This window comes from Balaenoptera physalus (assembly GCF_965194825.1).
Source record: "Balaenoptera physalus genome assembly, chromosome: 13".
Lineage (NCBI taxonomy): Eukaryota > Metazoa > Chordata > Mammalia > Artiodactyla > Balaenopteridae > Balaenoptera > Balaenoptera physalus.
Window position 1 is genome coordinate 65,191,364 of NC_138892.1, and position 17,130 is coordinate 65,208,493.

The 17,130-nt window shown below is 40.1% G+C and overlaps 1 protein-coding gene and 1 long non-coding RNA gene across 2 annotated transcripts in view; one reads left to right on the plus strand and one right to left on the minus strand.

The window, feature by feature from the left end:
- LOC309641481 overlaps positions 1–12,517 on the minus strand; it is a 37,594-nt gene extending 25,077 nt beyond the window's left edge. The window contains exon 1 of the long non-coding RNA XR_014252622.1: positions 12,098–12,517. This is a non-coding gene — a long non-coding RNA (uncharacterized lncRNA). The remainder of the gene's footprint in view (positions 1–12,097) is intronic.
- On the plus strand, positions 3,113–7,407 carry LOC309641415 (tubulin alpha-1A chain). The gene is made up of 4 exons (XM_082421441.1): positions 3,113–3,273; positions 5,345–5,567; positions 5,710–5,858; positions 6,217–7,407. The coding sequence occupies exons 1-4, from the start codon at positions 3,271–3,273 to the stop codon at positions 7,195–7,197; spliced, it is 1,356 nt and encodes a 451-aa protein (XP_082277567.1). The 5' UTR covers positions 3,113–3,270; the 3' UTR covers positions 7,198–7,407.
- Positions 12,518–17,130: the final 4,613 nt, after the last annotated feature.

Consider the following 17,130-nt stretch of genomic DNA (forward strand, 5'->3'; position numbering starts at 1 on the left):
TACATAAGTTTTAATACATGGGGTCATGCAATGGATTCTACAAGGCTCCTCCCCATACACACACAGAAACACATGCCATTCTCAAAACTATGTACTTGTACTTCTTTTATTTCTTCGATTGGACCAGAAGATTCTAGAGAAGAGACCACGTTACTACCTCTGAATTCTCCATGCTACACTGGATGGTCCAGGGCTTATTGCAGACAGCAAGTAAATGCTTATTGAATAAGCAAGGTAAGATACTTTATTAAATACCTTTAAATTATTAACCATGGTAATAGTTATGAAAATATGCACAGACAGAAAGCATTCATTTAATTCAACAAACATGTATATGATGTCTACAATATGCTAGGCAATCTGTGACGAGGATTCACATTTTAATGGAGAGGAGATGTAGACACCCAAATAAATAATTTAAATTCCACAAATACTATGAAAGAAAAAATGTTTTATCCTAATTTTACTGTGGACAAGAAAGAATACATTAGTAGAATATTTATACATGTATACTGATGTAAGTTAAAGAATTTGGCAGTAAATATAAAAAAATGATCTAGTAGGACTTCCCTGGTGGTGCAGTGGTTAAGAATCCGCCTGCCAATACAGGGGACACAGGTTTGATCCCTGGTCTAGGAAGATCCCACAGGCCGCAGAGCAACTAAGCCCGTGCGACACAACTACTGAGCCTGCACTCTAGAGCCCGCGAGCCACAACTACTGAAGCTCACCTGCCTATAGCCCGTGCTCCGCAACAAGAGAAGCCACTGCAATGAGAAACCTTTGCACCTCAACGAAAAGTAACCCCTGCTCGCTGCAACTAGAGAAAGCCCGCACACAGCAACGAAGACCCAACGCAGCCAAAAATAAATAAAATTTAAAAAAAAAATGATCTAGTAAAAAAATTTTTTTTTGCTTCCCATAGCTTGTATGCTATTAAGTCAGATAATCAGGAACAAAAAGAATAGATTATTATTTTCCCTCCTCTCCCACTTATATATTTAAGATTAACAGTGCTCACATAGTCTATTTCTGACCTAGATCTTATTGTTACTTATGTCCAAGAGGAGGGAAAAAAATCCTAATTTTCATGAATGCTTCTGAGATAGAATTACAAAGAATCAATTGCATGAACCCTCCTCTCTTTTATTTAATCCTCTGTAAATTGCAATAAAGAACTGAGACTATTGGGGAAATGACATATTGCTTTCGAATTGTAAAGAAAATAAAATTCAAGACTGTGCCTCTCATTCCAGAAAAGGAGATTTGTACACTTTACCATGGTCCAGTTGTGTGTAATTTATTTCTTTATTAAACTTTTGAAAGAAGTATTTTCAAAGAGCTACTTATTAATCCTTATATTTCCCTATGCCATTTAATTCTTACTTTTGTTAAGTGTATTTCCTGGTTCAGTAAAAAGTATTCAAGTCATCCTTAACCCTTCTGTCTCTTTACTGAAATATACTTTTATTTGCTAAAGGGATAGACACAAGATAATGAAGATTATTTTTCCTGTAAAATATGCAAGAAATAGATAAAATTATTTGTGTGTCGGGTCTCATTTTTTTGTAGGGATGACTACTGCAGCAAATTTGAACAAGTAAAGCAGAGCTGTGGCTGGCAGGCTAGAAAAATCCATGGTCGCCACTGTCACACCACAACCTGCAGCAGCTGTCTCAAGTTCCTCCCTCCCACGCCCAAGCACTGCCTGCCAGCCCAGCAGGAATGAATGGGCTCTGCAGAGCACTATAAATGGTGCTGTAGACGCTGAAAATCTGTTGCTAAAAACCAAAAGGAAAAATTATCCACCAAAATACAAATTTTCAACTTCGGTGGCAATAACCAACTTCTTTACCTATGAAATTTCATTAGCAACGTCAAATGGTACCCAGTCAGAGTCATATTCTGCATACCACATCTTTGTTGGTAATGGAACCTTTCTAAATAGCAAAAGAATGTTACTGCAATCCATTTCCTAGGGCTGGAAGCAAAGCCTTTTGTCCCAAGAGGCAATTGAGCAACCACCAGAGTCTCTAGTTGAATAGTAACAGTATGAGGCTGGCTACAATTCCCACAGTTAAAAGCCCAATCTTAGAGGAGGAGAATTTACTGAATTCACATAAGAGCTACATAAAAAAGAAATGCAGTTATTGAGCTGACATCTACACGGTCATCTGTGGAAGGAGACAATATTACAAAACGGTTTTCTTTTTTACACTATACAGCTTTCCTCCTTTTTAATTTTCTCTTTCCGGAAGAGAGAACAATGCAGAATATAACTGCATGCACAGGTAGTACTAGCTTCTGAACTCAGTTCTTTCTCTTTGTATTTTCTCAGTTCTTTATTAGGAAAGATGATTCATTTTAAGGAACAATACGTTACATAAAATATATTACATACACTTCTGGTAAAGGAATATTTCTAGCAGACTAAGTATGGTATGTTCATTAGATCTTAATTATCTTCATGTTAGAACTACTTGTGTGCTTCCATATTTAGTATGATTATTCTTTCCATCTTCTGTTTTTGTTTAACTATTAGGGAGAGGGTTGCAAAAGGTCTGAAAATAAATTACTTGAACCTGAGAAACCATTTTGGATGGTCCTATTATTGAATCTTATTTAATTAAAAAAAAATTACATTTACCCAAGCCATTTTAAGCAACATTCCCATCTTCTCTTCTACTTTATTTTTAAAGCAATTAGAGATGTTGAATCCTCACCGAATGCAGTTTAGTATACTTTGAGGGAGAGGCTGGGAATAATTTTCCATTAAATATCTCATCGCAAATTCTGCGATTACATGTTGGGGAAAAAAACTCTTACATTGGTAATTTTAACTGTAGTTTGAGGTTTAAACAATATAAAATCATCCAACTCCAGTTCTCTTTCTTCCCTCCCCTCACCCCTTCCCAACCCCACCCCATAATGGATATTCGGCTGACTGTTTTTGCACGGTCTCTTTGTCTGAGGGATGCAAACAGTCTATGGATGCTAGGGAAAAAGGGGTGGGTGAGAGATTACCTCATCCCATGTCGCTTGCACCAATCACCACTCTTCTGTCGTGGCTTCTCTGGGCAGATTGAGGGGTCTGGACCAACAGGAAAAGGCCCCAGCCCATCCCCATGGTGACCGAGTTGTATATAGGGAGCCGCATCCGCCCATGTGCCGCAGGTTCTCTTACATCGACCGCCTAAGAGTCGCGCTGTAAGAAGCAACAACCTCTCCTCCTCCTCTCCGCCATCTGCTCGGCAGCCACAAAACAGCAACTATGGTAAGAATGTTTTCTCCGGCTCTTTGTGACCGTTGGGTGGGGTCTACTTGGAAAATCTTAAGCCCTTCTTCCTTTACAACTCGTTTGGATCAGTGGAGCTTTACGCTTTATTTGCGAGGTGGAGATTTGCCCCAAATCCTTGAGCCCGGCCGCCGCCGCAGTGCGGGGTGCAGGAGCCCAGCCAGAACCGCGTCGAGGGCGCAGCGCAACAGTGAGGGGAGAACAAAGGCGGCGCGGAGGGAGTTTTTGTTATCCGAGCCCTTCGTGGCAGCAAGCAGCTCATCTGTCGGTGATGAAAGGGTCTGGGGCAGGGAAGGCGATATTGGCGGCGCCTGCTCGGCCCCTGTGTGTGCGCACGGTATTCGTGTGACTCGAAGAGCCCTTCCTCGCGTTGTTCCCCAGGGACAGGGAGAGGCGGAGTCGACCAAAAAGTCGGGGGTCGGGGGGTGTTGCTGGGAAGAAGAGGTGGAGGGAAGGAAAGGAACAAAGCGGAGCTTCGGGTTAATATAAAAAGATCCCTCGCCAGTTCGTTGGCGTTTTAGAAAGATACCCATGTATTAACGGGGAAGATGGTTAGTTTCTGTTGGAACCCGTGGCGGCCGGCGTCACGGCGGCGCAGGGGCGGAGTTGTTTGTTTTTTGCTTCTCTGGCCTTGGAACCACAGGGCGGGGTTCGCCCTCACTAAGCCTCCTCTGTCAGGAGAAGACGTTTAATAAGCCTTTCATCTTTGCAGAACCGTAGGCGTTAAAAGGTTTTTCATTCACTGTTAAAACTTAGATGAAATTTTTTTTTCTTGAGGAGCAAAAATCACAATTCACTTGACAAGCCCTTTAATGTCTGGTCTGGGGCCGCCCAGCCCTGACTGACTCGTGTGTGTCCGTCTTCGCCGCACGTTCAGCGAGAGAGAAAGTCGATTTTGTGAGCCAGGGTGCTGTATTGCGGAGGACCCAGGGAAACGCCCTTCCCTCCCCCCACCCCCACCCCCGCCCCCGCCCCCGCCCCCGCCCCCATTTGTCAGTGAATAGACAACGGATAGACAAAGGAAGCTGTAGCCATAGAAGCCATAGAGAAGACACTCTCTGTTGAAGGTAATGAGTACGAATATTCTGTATTCTGTGATGGTTACAGAATCTCAGAATGAAAATACTATTTTTTGTTTTAAATAATATTTCATTATCCCTTCACTGGGCTTTTATTCCTTGTTTGGTAGCTTCTCATGTGCTATTTATTTGTAATTTAGGAACCGTTGTTTTAAAGATACTAATAATTTTTCAGTTTTTTGCAGTGGAGAAGATTCTGGGAAAACTTTTTTTTTTTTTTAAGTAATGAAAATGCTGCAGACAAAGAAGACATACTCTTGTGCAGCTGTCTTTTGTTCTAATGCATCTTCATTAATTCATTTCAATGTAGGCATATGGTCCCAGGCTGGGTCAGAGGAGGAAAACTGGCAGAATAGCACAATGAGATCATGCAGGCAGTTGCTGGAAATCGAGCTTGTTCTGTTAAATAATGTAGCAGACAGTACAGGCTGGCACCAGGCACAGCAAATGCAGCAATGCAGCAATGCAGGAGGCATTCCTTGTTTAGCTTCTAACCCGCTAGTACTGATGGATTCTGCAGAAAGACTGCAAAAGGGTGTGGCTTCCAGCCTCAGCTGCAGTACAGATGTCCATGTTGGAATACCAAGTCCTGTTTAGCAGAAATGCTCATCTTTATTTAAAGGGAAAGGAGGCAGTAATATTGATTACAGTTAATTACTGATTGAATTTACTTCATTTTACAAATTCTGTGCTTTGAATATTTTTTAAATATGAGAAATCTTCTATTCAATCATGGCTTTTGGAACAATGGGCTTGCACCATGTGCTAAACAGTGCAACATTATTATTCGGACCACTCGCATCTGCAGCATTCACAGCAGGTGGTTTTCCTTAACTATTTCTATTGTGTTATGGATATGACCTCAAATAAATTTGAAGAATACTTCTACATTACTTAGTTTTAGAAATTTACTGAAAACTGAAAATGCTAATATAACTAATTTTACAGTTTTTCTCTGTTCCTTCCCACAGCGTGAGTGCATCTCCATCCACGTTGGCCAGGCTGGTGTCCAGATCGGCAATGCCTGCTGGGAGCTCTACTGCCTGGAACACGGCATCCAGCCCGATGGCCAGATGCCAAGTGACAAGACTATTGGGGGAGGAGATGACTCCTTCAACACCTTCTTCAGTGAGACAGGCGCTGGCAAGCACGTGCCCAGGGCAGTGTTTGTAGACCTGGAACCCACGGTCATTGGTGAGTTGATCTCAGTAACCCCAATGAGATCCCAGGGGTCTGGGACAGGAGGTGTGTCCTGGGGGCTCCACTGATGCCCTGGGGTCGAGAAGACTTGTGCAGGTTGTTAGTGATGGGTGGCTGCTTCGTTTTCCTTTTCCAGATGAAGTTCGCACTGGCACCTACCGCCAGCTCTTCCACCCTGAGCAGCTCATCACAGGCAAGGAAGATGCTGCCAATAACTATGCCCGAGGTCACTACACCATTGGCAAGGAGATCATTGACCTCGTCTTGGACCGAATTCGGAAACTGGTATGTTTATTCTCAAGAATAAAGTAAATTAATGAACCTAAGGGAGATATTTGGAATATGCTCTTTTTTTCACACAGAATTGAAATGTAATAGTGAGGTTAATTATTCCTTTAAAGTTTTTTTTAAAGTTCAATTAAAATATGAACTATTTGATGTCATTTTATAAATATTAATAAAGATATTTTTGATAAAGAAATGCTGAGTAAGGAAGGTCTACATTTTTAAAAAACCTGTTTCTTGTCAAAATATGATCTAAATCTTTGTAATTAATATGAAAAGTGAAAATATTTACTATGATTACTATGATGGTATCACAAAGAGCAATAACTATGTTTTTTCTATTCCTCTTTTCTAACAGGCTGACCAGTGCACAGGTCTTCAGGGCTTCTTGGTTTTCCACAGCTTTGGCGGGGGAACTGGTTCCGGGTTCACCTCCCTGCTGATGGAACGTCTCTCTGTCGATTATGGCAAGAAGTCCAAGCTGGAGTTCTCCATTTACCCAGCCCCTCAGGTTTCCACAGCTGTAGTTGAGCCCTACAACTCCATCCTCACCACCCACACCACCCTGGAGCACTCTGATTGTGCCTTCATGGTAGACAATGAGGCCATCTATGACATCTGTCGTAGAAACCTTGATATTGAGCGCCCAACATATACTAACCTGAATAGGTTGATAGGTCAAATTGTGTCCTCCATCACTGCTTCCCTGCGATTTGATGGAGCCCTGAATGTTGATCTGACAGAATTCCAGACCAATCTGGTGCCCTATCCCCGCATCCACTTCCCTCTGGCCACATATGCCCCTGTCATCTCTGCTGAGAAAGCCTACCATGAACAGCTCTCTGTAGCAGAGATCACCAATGCTTGCTTTGAGCCAGCCAACCAGATGGTGAAATGCGACCCTCGCCATGGTAAATATATGGCTTGCTGCCTGTTGTACCGTGGTGACGTGGTTCCCAAAGATGTCAATGCTGCCATTGCCACCATCAAGACCAAGCGTACCATCCAGTTTGTGGACTGGTGCCCCACTGGCTTCAAAGTTGGCATTAATTACCAGCCTCCCACTGTGGTACCTGGTGGAGACCTGGCCAAAGTACAGCGAGCTGTGTGCATGCTGAGCAACACCACAGCCATCGCTGAGGCCTGGGCTCGCCTGGACCACAAGTTTGACCTGATGTATGCCAAGCGTGCCTTTGTTCACTGGTACGTGGGTGAGGGCATGGAGGAAGGAGAGTTTTCTGAGGCCCGTGAGGACATGGCTGCCCTTGAGAAGGATTATGAGGAGGTTGGTGTGGATTCTGTTGAAGGAGAGGGAGAGGAAGAAGGAGAGGAATACTAAAGTTAAAATGTCACAAAGGTGCTGCTTTTACAGGGAAACTTATTCTGTTTTAAACATTGAAAAGTTGTGGTCTGATCAGTTAATTTGTATGTAGCAGTGTATACTCATGTACAATTACTGACCTATGCATTAAAACACGATGCTTTGTTATAGTTCCAAGCTATCCATTTCTCTGGTCGGTTTGAATAAAGTATTCCCTGTCTTAAATGAGCTCAGTCTTGTGCTTTCTCTTTGGGTGTCTGAAAATTTTCATCTATTCAGTAGATTGAGAAGAAAGAATAACTATTGACTGTGGTTTATACATATTCTATGCAATGATTTGTTTTTTAATTTTAAATTGTCTTAGTATATTATAAAACTTATGTATAAAATATAACATGCATATCTAAAGATTACTATTAGATGTAAATCAACCATACTTCAATTTTAAAAATCGATTAAAAAAAAAAGGCGGTAAAGATTACCATTAGATAACATCCATGCTACTTTTAAGTTTTGACTCCATTATAATAGTTACTTAAATTGCTAGTACTTTGAGAATTGATATTTGCTAATGCACAACCAAAATCTGGTTGACTGCTGAGTCTCATACAACTAACAGATAAAATGGTGAATATTCCAAATGCATCATCAGGTCTTATAAGCTTATTTTCATGCCCCTCATCTCCTTGGCAAGTGTCTAGTGCCATCATGCTTCCTCTGCCCTGGGTTCTCAAAAGTAGTCTGTTCTCTCCAAGCAATTTCCTACTGTGCTAGACCTAGTTCTTTACTTTCTTCTCTCCAAACTTATTTTCAGCTGAATATCACACTGGAAAAGCCTGATACACTTATTCACTCTAATGTGTTAGTTATATGTCTGAACTTTAACTCTCCAAGGATATTCTTATTTTAATATGGGCCAATAACTTCAAAGGACAAAACTCTAACTGTAATAGTAGGCATCAACAACCAACACAGTGAATGAAACAGTTTTGGACCAAGGGGTTTTGTCAGCAATAGAGTTCAGCTGCCAGTCCAAATGACCAAAAGGCTAAGAACCCAGGAACAGCAAGTTGTTCTGTGCCATCACATTATCTTGTTCTGGGATAATACCCAGTGATGATGAAAAGATTTTTTTGGTATTAACCGCCTATTTAATCTGTTTTTTCCTTGGCACTGCCAACTAAGGGGTGTAATAGAATTGTAGTACTGGAATCTGAGTTTAATGTAAGTTAGTGGAGATAATGAAGAAGAAGAAATAAGCCAAGATCAGCTAATTTGAGGAACTTGCCTGGTGGTGCAGTGGATGAGACTCCACGCTCCCAATGCAGGAACCTGGGTTCGATCCCTGGTCAGGGAACTAGATTCCCACATGCATGCTGCAACTAAGAGTTCACATGCTACAACTAAGGAGCTGGTGAACCACAACTAAGGAGCCCACCTGCCGCAACTAAGACCAGGTGCAACCAAATAAATTTTTTTAAAAAAAAAAGATCAACTAATTTGAAAGCCAATTCAGAATTGCTCAGTTTTAATTAAAGCTAATGCAAACAGATCTGATGCACAAGAGTAAAAGGTCTTGCTCATTCAGATAAAAAACAATGTGGAGGGACTTCCCTGGTGGTCCAGTGGTTAAGACTCCACGCTTCCACTGCAGAGGGCATGGGTTCAATCCCTGGTTGGGGAACCAAGATCCCACATGCTGCACGGCAGGGCCCCCCAAAAAATTTGGCAACTAGATCAAATGTCAGTTTTTAACGTACATTCCCAGCACACAGCAAAATATAAGGGATATGGTAGATGTACAATGGTTATTGGTTGAATGAGTAAAATGTAGGATAAAAGAGATACAAATATAAAAATCATAGAAGTTAAATAAAAGCCCTATGATCCTAATCTCAATTGTAAATATCAGTATGAATTTGTTATACATTCTCTGTTATGAAAGAAAAAAAAAACATTTTATAGTTTTGTCCACTGAAAATGCCTAGAACCAATGTAACAGTAGTATCCCCAGCACTCAGATGGTGGTCGCTAAATATCATTTCTCACTGAAAGGAAGCAGGACATTTTAGAGAAATGACTAATTCCAAGCCTGGAGCGGGAAATATACAGGTTCAGCCCAAGTATTTTCTCATTCCAGAAAGCAAGGAAGATATAAAAGACTAAAGTCAAATCAAAGGGACACAGGAGTCAGGTTGAAGGGGCTCTCACTGACGGTACAACGTAAGTATTGAAAACAATACTGACTGCAATGTATTGAACCATACAAAATTTGTTAAAATCCATGAGATCATAATGGCTTTTGTTTAGTTTAAAAAAGAATGTAAAAATTACTAAAAACATTAAATAGAATGACCATATGATCCAGAAATTCCATTTCTGGGTAAATACCCAAAAGAATTGAAAGTAGGGGCTCAGATATTTGTACACCCATGCTCATAGCAGCATTATTCACAATAGCCAAAAGGTGGAAGCAACCCTAATGTCCATCAATTAATGAATGAATAAACAAAATGTAATATACATACAATGGAATATTATTCAGCCTTAAAGAAGGAAATTTTGACACATGCTATAACATGGATGAACTTTGAGGACATCATTCATAAGCCAGACACAAAAGGACAAATAGTGTCTCATTCCACTTACGAGGTAACTAGAATAGTCAAATTCATAGGGACAGAAAATAGAATAGGAGTTCCCAGGGGCTGGGGGGAAGCATATAATGGGAAGTTATTGTTTACTGGATACAGTGTTTCATCTGTTTGGAATGATGAATAGTGGTGATGGTTGCACAATGATGTGAATGTACTTAATGCTACTGAATTGAACCTAGGGGCAGGACAGGAATAAAGACGCACACGTAGAGAATGGACTTGAGGACACGGGGAGGGGGAAGGATTAGCTGGGATGAAGTGAGAGAGTGGCATTGACATATATACACTACCAAATGTAAAATAGATAGCTAGTGGGAAGCAGCCGCATAGCACAGGGAGATCAGCTCGGTGCTTTGTGACCACCTAGAGGGGAGGGATAGGGAGGGTGGGAGGGAGACGCAAGAGGGAGGGGATATGGGGATATATGTATATGTATAGCTGATTCAATTTGTTATACAGCAGAAACTAACACAACAATGTAAAGCAATTATACTCCAATAAAGATGTTAAATAAAAAATAAAATGATGATAATAATAATAAAAAATGGGTTAAAATGGAAGCAACAGGGATATATTGTACAGCACAGGGAAATATAACCATTATTTTGTAATAACTTTTTAATTTTTATTTTTTAAGTATAGTTAATTTACAATATTTTGTAATAACTTTAAATGAAGTATAATCTATAAAAATATTGAATCACTATATTGTACACCTGAAACGTGTATAATATTGTAAATCAACTATACTTCAGTTTTTTAAAAAGGTTAAAATGGTAAATTTTATGTTTGCATATCTTACTACAATTCAATAAACAATGGAAGCATAAACCAAAAATTTTTTTAAAAATTACCTGCAGGGGAAGGGAATATGGTCTAACCAGACTTCTTTGAATGTATTTGTTGTACTTGACTGTAGAAACATGTGACTGTATTATGTATCATACAAAAGAATTAAATCAAGGTGGAAAAAATATCTAATAATTAAAAGCAAAATGAAACCAGTGAATCTAACCAAGTATGAAGTTGGTGGCTTAATTACAAACTGGAAAATTATTTCAAGTGACTTAAAAACAAAGTAATTTGGGAATTCCCTGGCGGTTCAGTGGTTGGGACTCTGTGCTCTCACTCCCGAGGGCCCAGGTTCGATCCCCGGTCAGGGACCTAAAATCCCACAAGCTGCGGGGGGGGGACAGCCAAAAAAAAAGAAAGTAATTTGGTTGTATATCCATAGTAAGTATATAGCCTAAGGAAGAAAAGGAACTCCAAAAAACCAAGCTGTAAAATTAATTACATGGGACTGAGTGAACTGATGAGGATGAGTATAATTTTTGTGTCTTTCTGTCTGAATTAAAAAAAAAAAATCCCACAAGGACTCAGAGGCAAAGAATATACAAATCAATTTTCACTGCAAAGTAAAGGAGCTGTTACAGTGGAGGATTACTGGACTGAATGTCAATATTATGACATAGTATGAGTGTGTTTCATATTTGGTAATTGCAATCATTGTTGCTTTTGTTGTGGTCATCCATGTACAATGCTTGGTGTCAGTCTATTTATCTCTTGTAAAAATAAAATACAGTGTGTGTGTGTGAAAAAAAAAAAAAAGAAATGAAACAAAATTCATCAACTAAAAATTGTTGTAGAACAAGGTCTGGCAAATTAGAAAGGTTCATTCTTTACCAGTCTTTCTTCTATAAAGAGAGTTTTCACATGGTTAATTAGTAAATCATGTTCCATGTCCTGTGTTTTGTACTGAGGTTATCAAAATAGTTCTTGCTTTTCGTGAGTTTACTGTATAGGTGGAAAGACATACAGTAACTAAGATAATAACACACTATACCTACAATTAGAAAGAGGTCAGTGACATGCCCCAGATTGGAGGAGGAATCGGGTAACATTACGTACTTGAGGTGACATTGAATTACTGGATAAGACTCACATTGGCCATGCAGATGGGAGGGGAAGGAGATGCCAATCCTAAAACAATCATAAGACCACAGGGCAAGCACTAATTCTAACAGTCTCAACTAATAAAATCATCCCCACCCAGCACTCTTTTACAGCTGCAGTTTTACTTTCATCACTTGAAAACCCAAATTGGCTTTACCTGCAAAATCATATAATAAAAGTGTTACTGGTAAAAAAAAAAAAAAAAAAAAAGAAAGTAGAGATATGAGGAACAATCCAAAATTCTAGAGATGAAAAATATATCTGAGGTTTAAAAAAAAAATACTAAATGGGATGAACAGGGGACTTACCTGGCAGTCCAATGGTTAAGACTCCATGTTTCCACTGCAGGGGGCACAGGTTTGATCCCTGGGCAGGGAGTCGGGGAACTAAGATCCTGCATGCCACACAGTGAGGCCAGAAAAAAAAAGGGATGAACAGTAGATTAGACCACAGAAGAAAAGATTAATGAATTGAAGACATAACAATAAAAAGTATCCAAAATGAAAAAAATGAAACACAGAACAACAAAAACTGAGGAAAAAAATGAACAAATATATGGATACTAAATAGAACGTAAGCAGGAGCACATCGATGATGACACAGCATTTTTAAACAGTTTATAAACCTTCAAGAATGAGATTTTAAACTTCTGGCTTTTATATTTTCTCAATTACAAACTACTTTCACATAAAATACACTGCTACAAATAAATTTAAAATAAATTTTATAAATTTTAAATAACTTTAAAACACTTTTTTAATATATCATTTATTTTACTTTATTTTTTACTTTTTTTATTTTAATTTAATTTAATTTTATTTTTTGCCACACAGCTTGTGGGATCTTAGTTCCCCAACCAGGATTGAACCAGCAGGGAATTCCCTGTTTTACTTTATTTTTAATTGTGGTAAAATACACATAAATAAAATTTACTGTCTATCTTAACCATTATTTAAGTGTACAGTTCAGTAGTGTTAAGTGCATTCACATTGTTGTGCAACCAATCTCCTAAATTCTTTTCACCTTGAAAAACTAAAACTCTATACCCATTGAACAATAATTCCCCACTCCACTCTCCCCTAGCCTCTGGCAACCACTGTAGTAGAGAAGAACAAATCTGACTCCATATTGGATCTGTTTCTTTTACTTCAACCTTTGTATTCTATTACTTTTTCTGTAAGTTAAGAATGTTGGGGGCTTCCCTGGTGGCAAAGTGGTTGGGAGTCTGCCTGCTAATGCAGGGGACATGGGTTCGAGCCCTGGCCTGGGAGGATCCTGCATGCCGCGGAGCAACTGGGCCCGTGCACTACAACTGCTGAGCCTGAGCTCTGGAGCCCGCAAGCCACAACTACTGAGCCCACGTGCCACAACTACTGAAGCCTGCGTGCCTAGAGCCTGTGCTCCACAACGAGAAGCCACAACAATGAGAGGCCCATGCACCGCAATGAAGAGTGGCCCCCACTCGCCACAACTAAAGAAAGCTTGTGCACAGCAGCGAAGACCCAACACAGCCAGAAATAAATAAATTAATTAATTAATTAAAAAAAAAAAAGAAAGAAAGAATGTTGGGCTTCCCTGGTGGCGCAGTGGTTAAGAATCCGCCTGCCATTGCAGGGGACCCGGGTTCGATCCCTGGTCTGGGAAGATCCCGCATGCCGCGGAACAACTAAGCCTGTGTGCCACAACTACTGAGCCTGCACTCTAGAGCCCACGAGCCACAACTACTGAAGCCTGCACGCCTAGAGCCCGTGCTCTGCAACAAGAGAAGCCACCCAATGAGAAGTTTGCACACCACTATGAAGAGTAGCCCCCGCTCGCCGCAACTAGAGAAAAGCCCATGTGCAGCAACAAAGACCCAACGCAGCCAAAAAAAAAAAAAAAAATGTTGCGGGAATTCCCTGGCTGTCCAGTGGTTAGGACTCTGCACTTTCACTGCCAAGGGCATGGGTTCGATCCCTAGTCAGAGAACTAAGATCCCACAAGCAAAAAAAAAAGAATGTTGCCTATAGCCTGAAATATACAGGATAGCCCATTCTCAATGTTCTTACTTTCAAAGGTATAAATCTTTTCTATTCCTATAGAGATAAAAAGTTTCAGAACAAAATATACAAATAGTTCATACAGCTCAATAACAAAAATCAAAAACAATCCAATCAAAAAATGGGCAGAAGACCTAAATAGACATTTCTCCAAAGAAGACATACAGACGGTCAATAGGCACATGAAAAGATGCTCAACATCACTAATTATTAGAGAAATGCAAGTCAAAACTACAATGAGGTACCACCTCACACCAGTCAGAATGGCCATCGCTAAAAAGGTTACAAATAACAAATGCTGGATAGGATGTGGAGAAAAGGGAACCCTCCTACACTGTTGGTGGGAATGTAAATTGGTACAGTCACTATGGAAAACAGTATGGAGGGTCCTTAAAAAACTGAAAATAGAGGTGCCATACAATACAGCAATCCCACTCCTGAGCATATATTTGGAGAAAACTCTAATTTGAAAAGACATACGCACTGCAATGTTCATAGCCGCACTATTTACAATAGCCAAGGCATGGAAGCAAGCTAACTGTCCATCGACAGACGAATGGATAAAGAAGATATGGTGTATATATACACAGTGGAATACTACTCAGCCATAAAAAAGAATGAAATAGTGCCATTTGCAGCAACATGGATGGACCTAGAGATTATCATACTAAGTGATGTAAGTCAGAAAGAGAAAGACAGGGGAATTCCCTGACCGTCCAGTGGTTAGGACTCTGCGCTTCCACGGCCAAGGGCCCAGGTTTGATCCCTGGTCAGGGAAATAAGATCCCACAAGCCACGTGGCATGGCCAAAAATAAAAAAAATAAAAAATAAAAACAGTCTTAAAAAACAGTGAAAAAAAATAATAAAGAGAAAGACAAAAACCATATGATGTCACTTATATGTGGAATCTAAAATATGATACAAATGAAGTTATTTATGAAACAGAAACAGACTCACAGACATAGAAAACAAACTGATGGTTACCAAAGAGGAAAGGAGGTGGGGTACTGATAAATTAGGAGTTTGGGGTTAGCAGATACAAACTATTACATATAAAATAGATAAACAACGAGGTCCTACTCTATATAGCACAGGGAACTATATTCAGTATCCCATAATAAACCATAATGAAAATGAATATGAAAAAGAATATATACATATAACTGAATTACTTGCTGTACACCAGAAACTAACACAACATTGTAAATCACCTATACTTCTATTAAAAACTTAAAAAGTTGCATAACAGAGAATAACATTTGTCTTGTCAGAGGTTTATAGGAAAATTCTGACCAGACCTATGTGGACAGTTGCAACAACAAAGGATTCTGGCACCAAGAAGTTTGCAGCAACCAACCACCCCCCCTCCCCTTTTAGTATAAAAGAAGCTTGAATTCTAACTCGGGGAAAGTGGTTCTTTGGGACACTCGTCCACCATCTTCTCAGTCTGCTGGCTTTCTGTATAAAGTCGCTATTCCTTGCGCCAAAGTGTCTCTTGATATATTGGCCTGTGGTATGGCAAGCAGTACAAGCTTAGACTCAGTAACACCACTTATTCCACTTTCTGTCTCTTAATTTGTCTATTCTAAGTACCTCAAATAATAGAATCAGACAATATTTGTCTTTTTGTGAATAGCTTATTTCACTTAGCATAACAACCTCATGGTTTGTCCATGTTATAATATAGTCAACATTTCTTTCCTTTTCAAAATTTCCTTCCTTTTTAAGGCTGAATAATATTCCATTATATGTATATACTACATTTTGTTTATCCATTCATCCATTGAAGGACATTAGGGTTGCTTCCACATTTTGGCTATTGTGAATAATGCTGTCATGAACATGGGTATAAAATATCTCTTCCAGACCCTGCTTTCAATTTTTTGAGTTTTATACCCAGAAGTGGATTTGCTGGATCATAATATATGGTAATTCTATGTTTAATTTTTTTTGAGGAATTGCCACACTATTTTCCATGTAGACTAAACCATTTTACATTCCTACCAACAGTGTATAAAAGTTCCATTTTCCATATATATCCTTGCTAACACTTGTTATTTTCTGTTTTGTTTTTCTTTCCTTTCCTTTCTTTCTTTCTTTCTTTTTTTTTTTTGGTTGTATTGCACGGCGTGCAGAATCTCAGTTCCCCGATCAGGGATTGAACCTGGGCCACAGCAGTGAAAGTCGGAATCCTAACCACTAGACCACCAGAGAACTCCTCTTGTTTTTCTTTTTTTTTTTTTTTACAGTAGCCATTCTAGTGGGTGTTAGGTGGTATCTCATTGTGGTTTTGATTTGCATTTCCCAAATGATTAGTGACGTTTAGTATCTCTTAATGTCCTTATTGGCCATTTGGATATCTTCTTTGGAGAAATGTCTATTCAAGTCCTTTGCTCACTTTTAAATTGGGTTGTTAGTATTAAAACACATTTATTGGGACTTCCCTGGTGGCTCAGTGGTTAAGAATCCGCCGGCCATTGCAAGGGATACGGGTTCAAGCCCTAGTCAGGGAAGATTCCCACATGCCATGGAGCAACTAAGCTTGTGTGCCACAACTACTGAGCCTGCACTCTAGAGCTCATGAGCCACAACTACTGAGCCCGCATGCCACAGCTACTGAAGCCCACACGCCTAGACCCTGTGCTACACAGCAAGAGAAGCCACTGCAATGAGAAGCCCGTGCACCACAGCAAAGAGTAGCCCCCGCTCACTGCAACTGGAGAAAGCCTTGGTGCGGCAGCAAAGACCCAACACAGTCAAAAATAAATAAATAAATAAATAAATTTATTTAAAAAAAAATAAAACACATTTATCTTGGGACTTCCCTGATGGTGCAGTGGTTAAGACTCTGAGCTCCCAATGCAGGGGGCTCAGGTTCGATCCCTGGTCAGGGAACTAGATCCAACATGCACGCCTCAACTAAGAGTTCACATGCCACAACTAAGGAGCCCCCCTGACGCAGTGCCACCAAATAGATAAATAAATATTTTTTAAAAACCACATTTGGACTTCCCTGGTGATGCAGTGGTTGAGAATCTGCCTGCCAATGCATGCGACACAGGTTCGAGCCCTGGTCTGGGAAGATCCCACATGCTGCGGAGCGGCTGGGCCCGTGAGCCACAATTACTGAGCCTGCGCGTCTGGAGCCTGTGCTCCGCAACAAGAGAGGCCGCGATAGTGAGAGGCCCGCGCACCGCGATGAAGAGTGGCCCCCGCTTGCCACAACTAGAGAAAGCCCTCGCACAGAAATGAAGACCCAACACAGCCATAAATAAATTAATTAATTAATTAATTTAAAAAA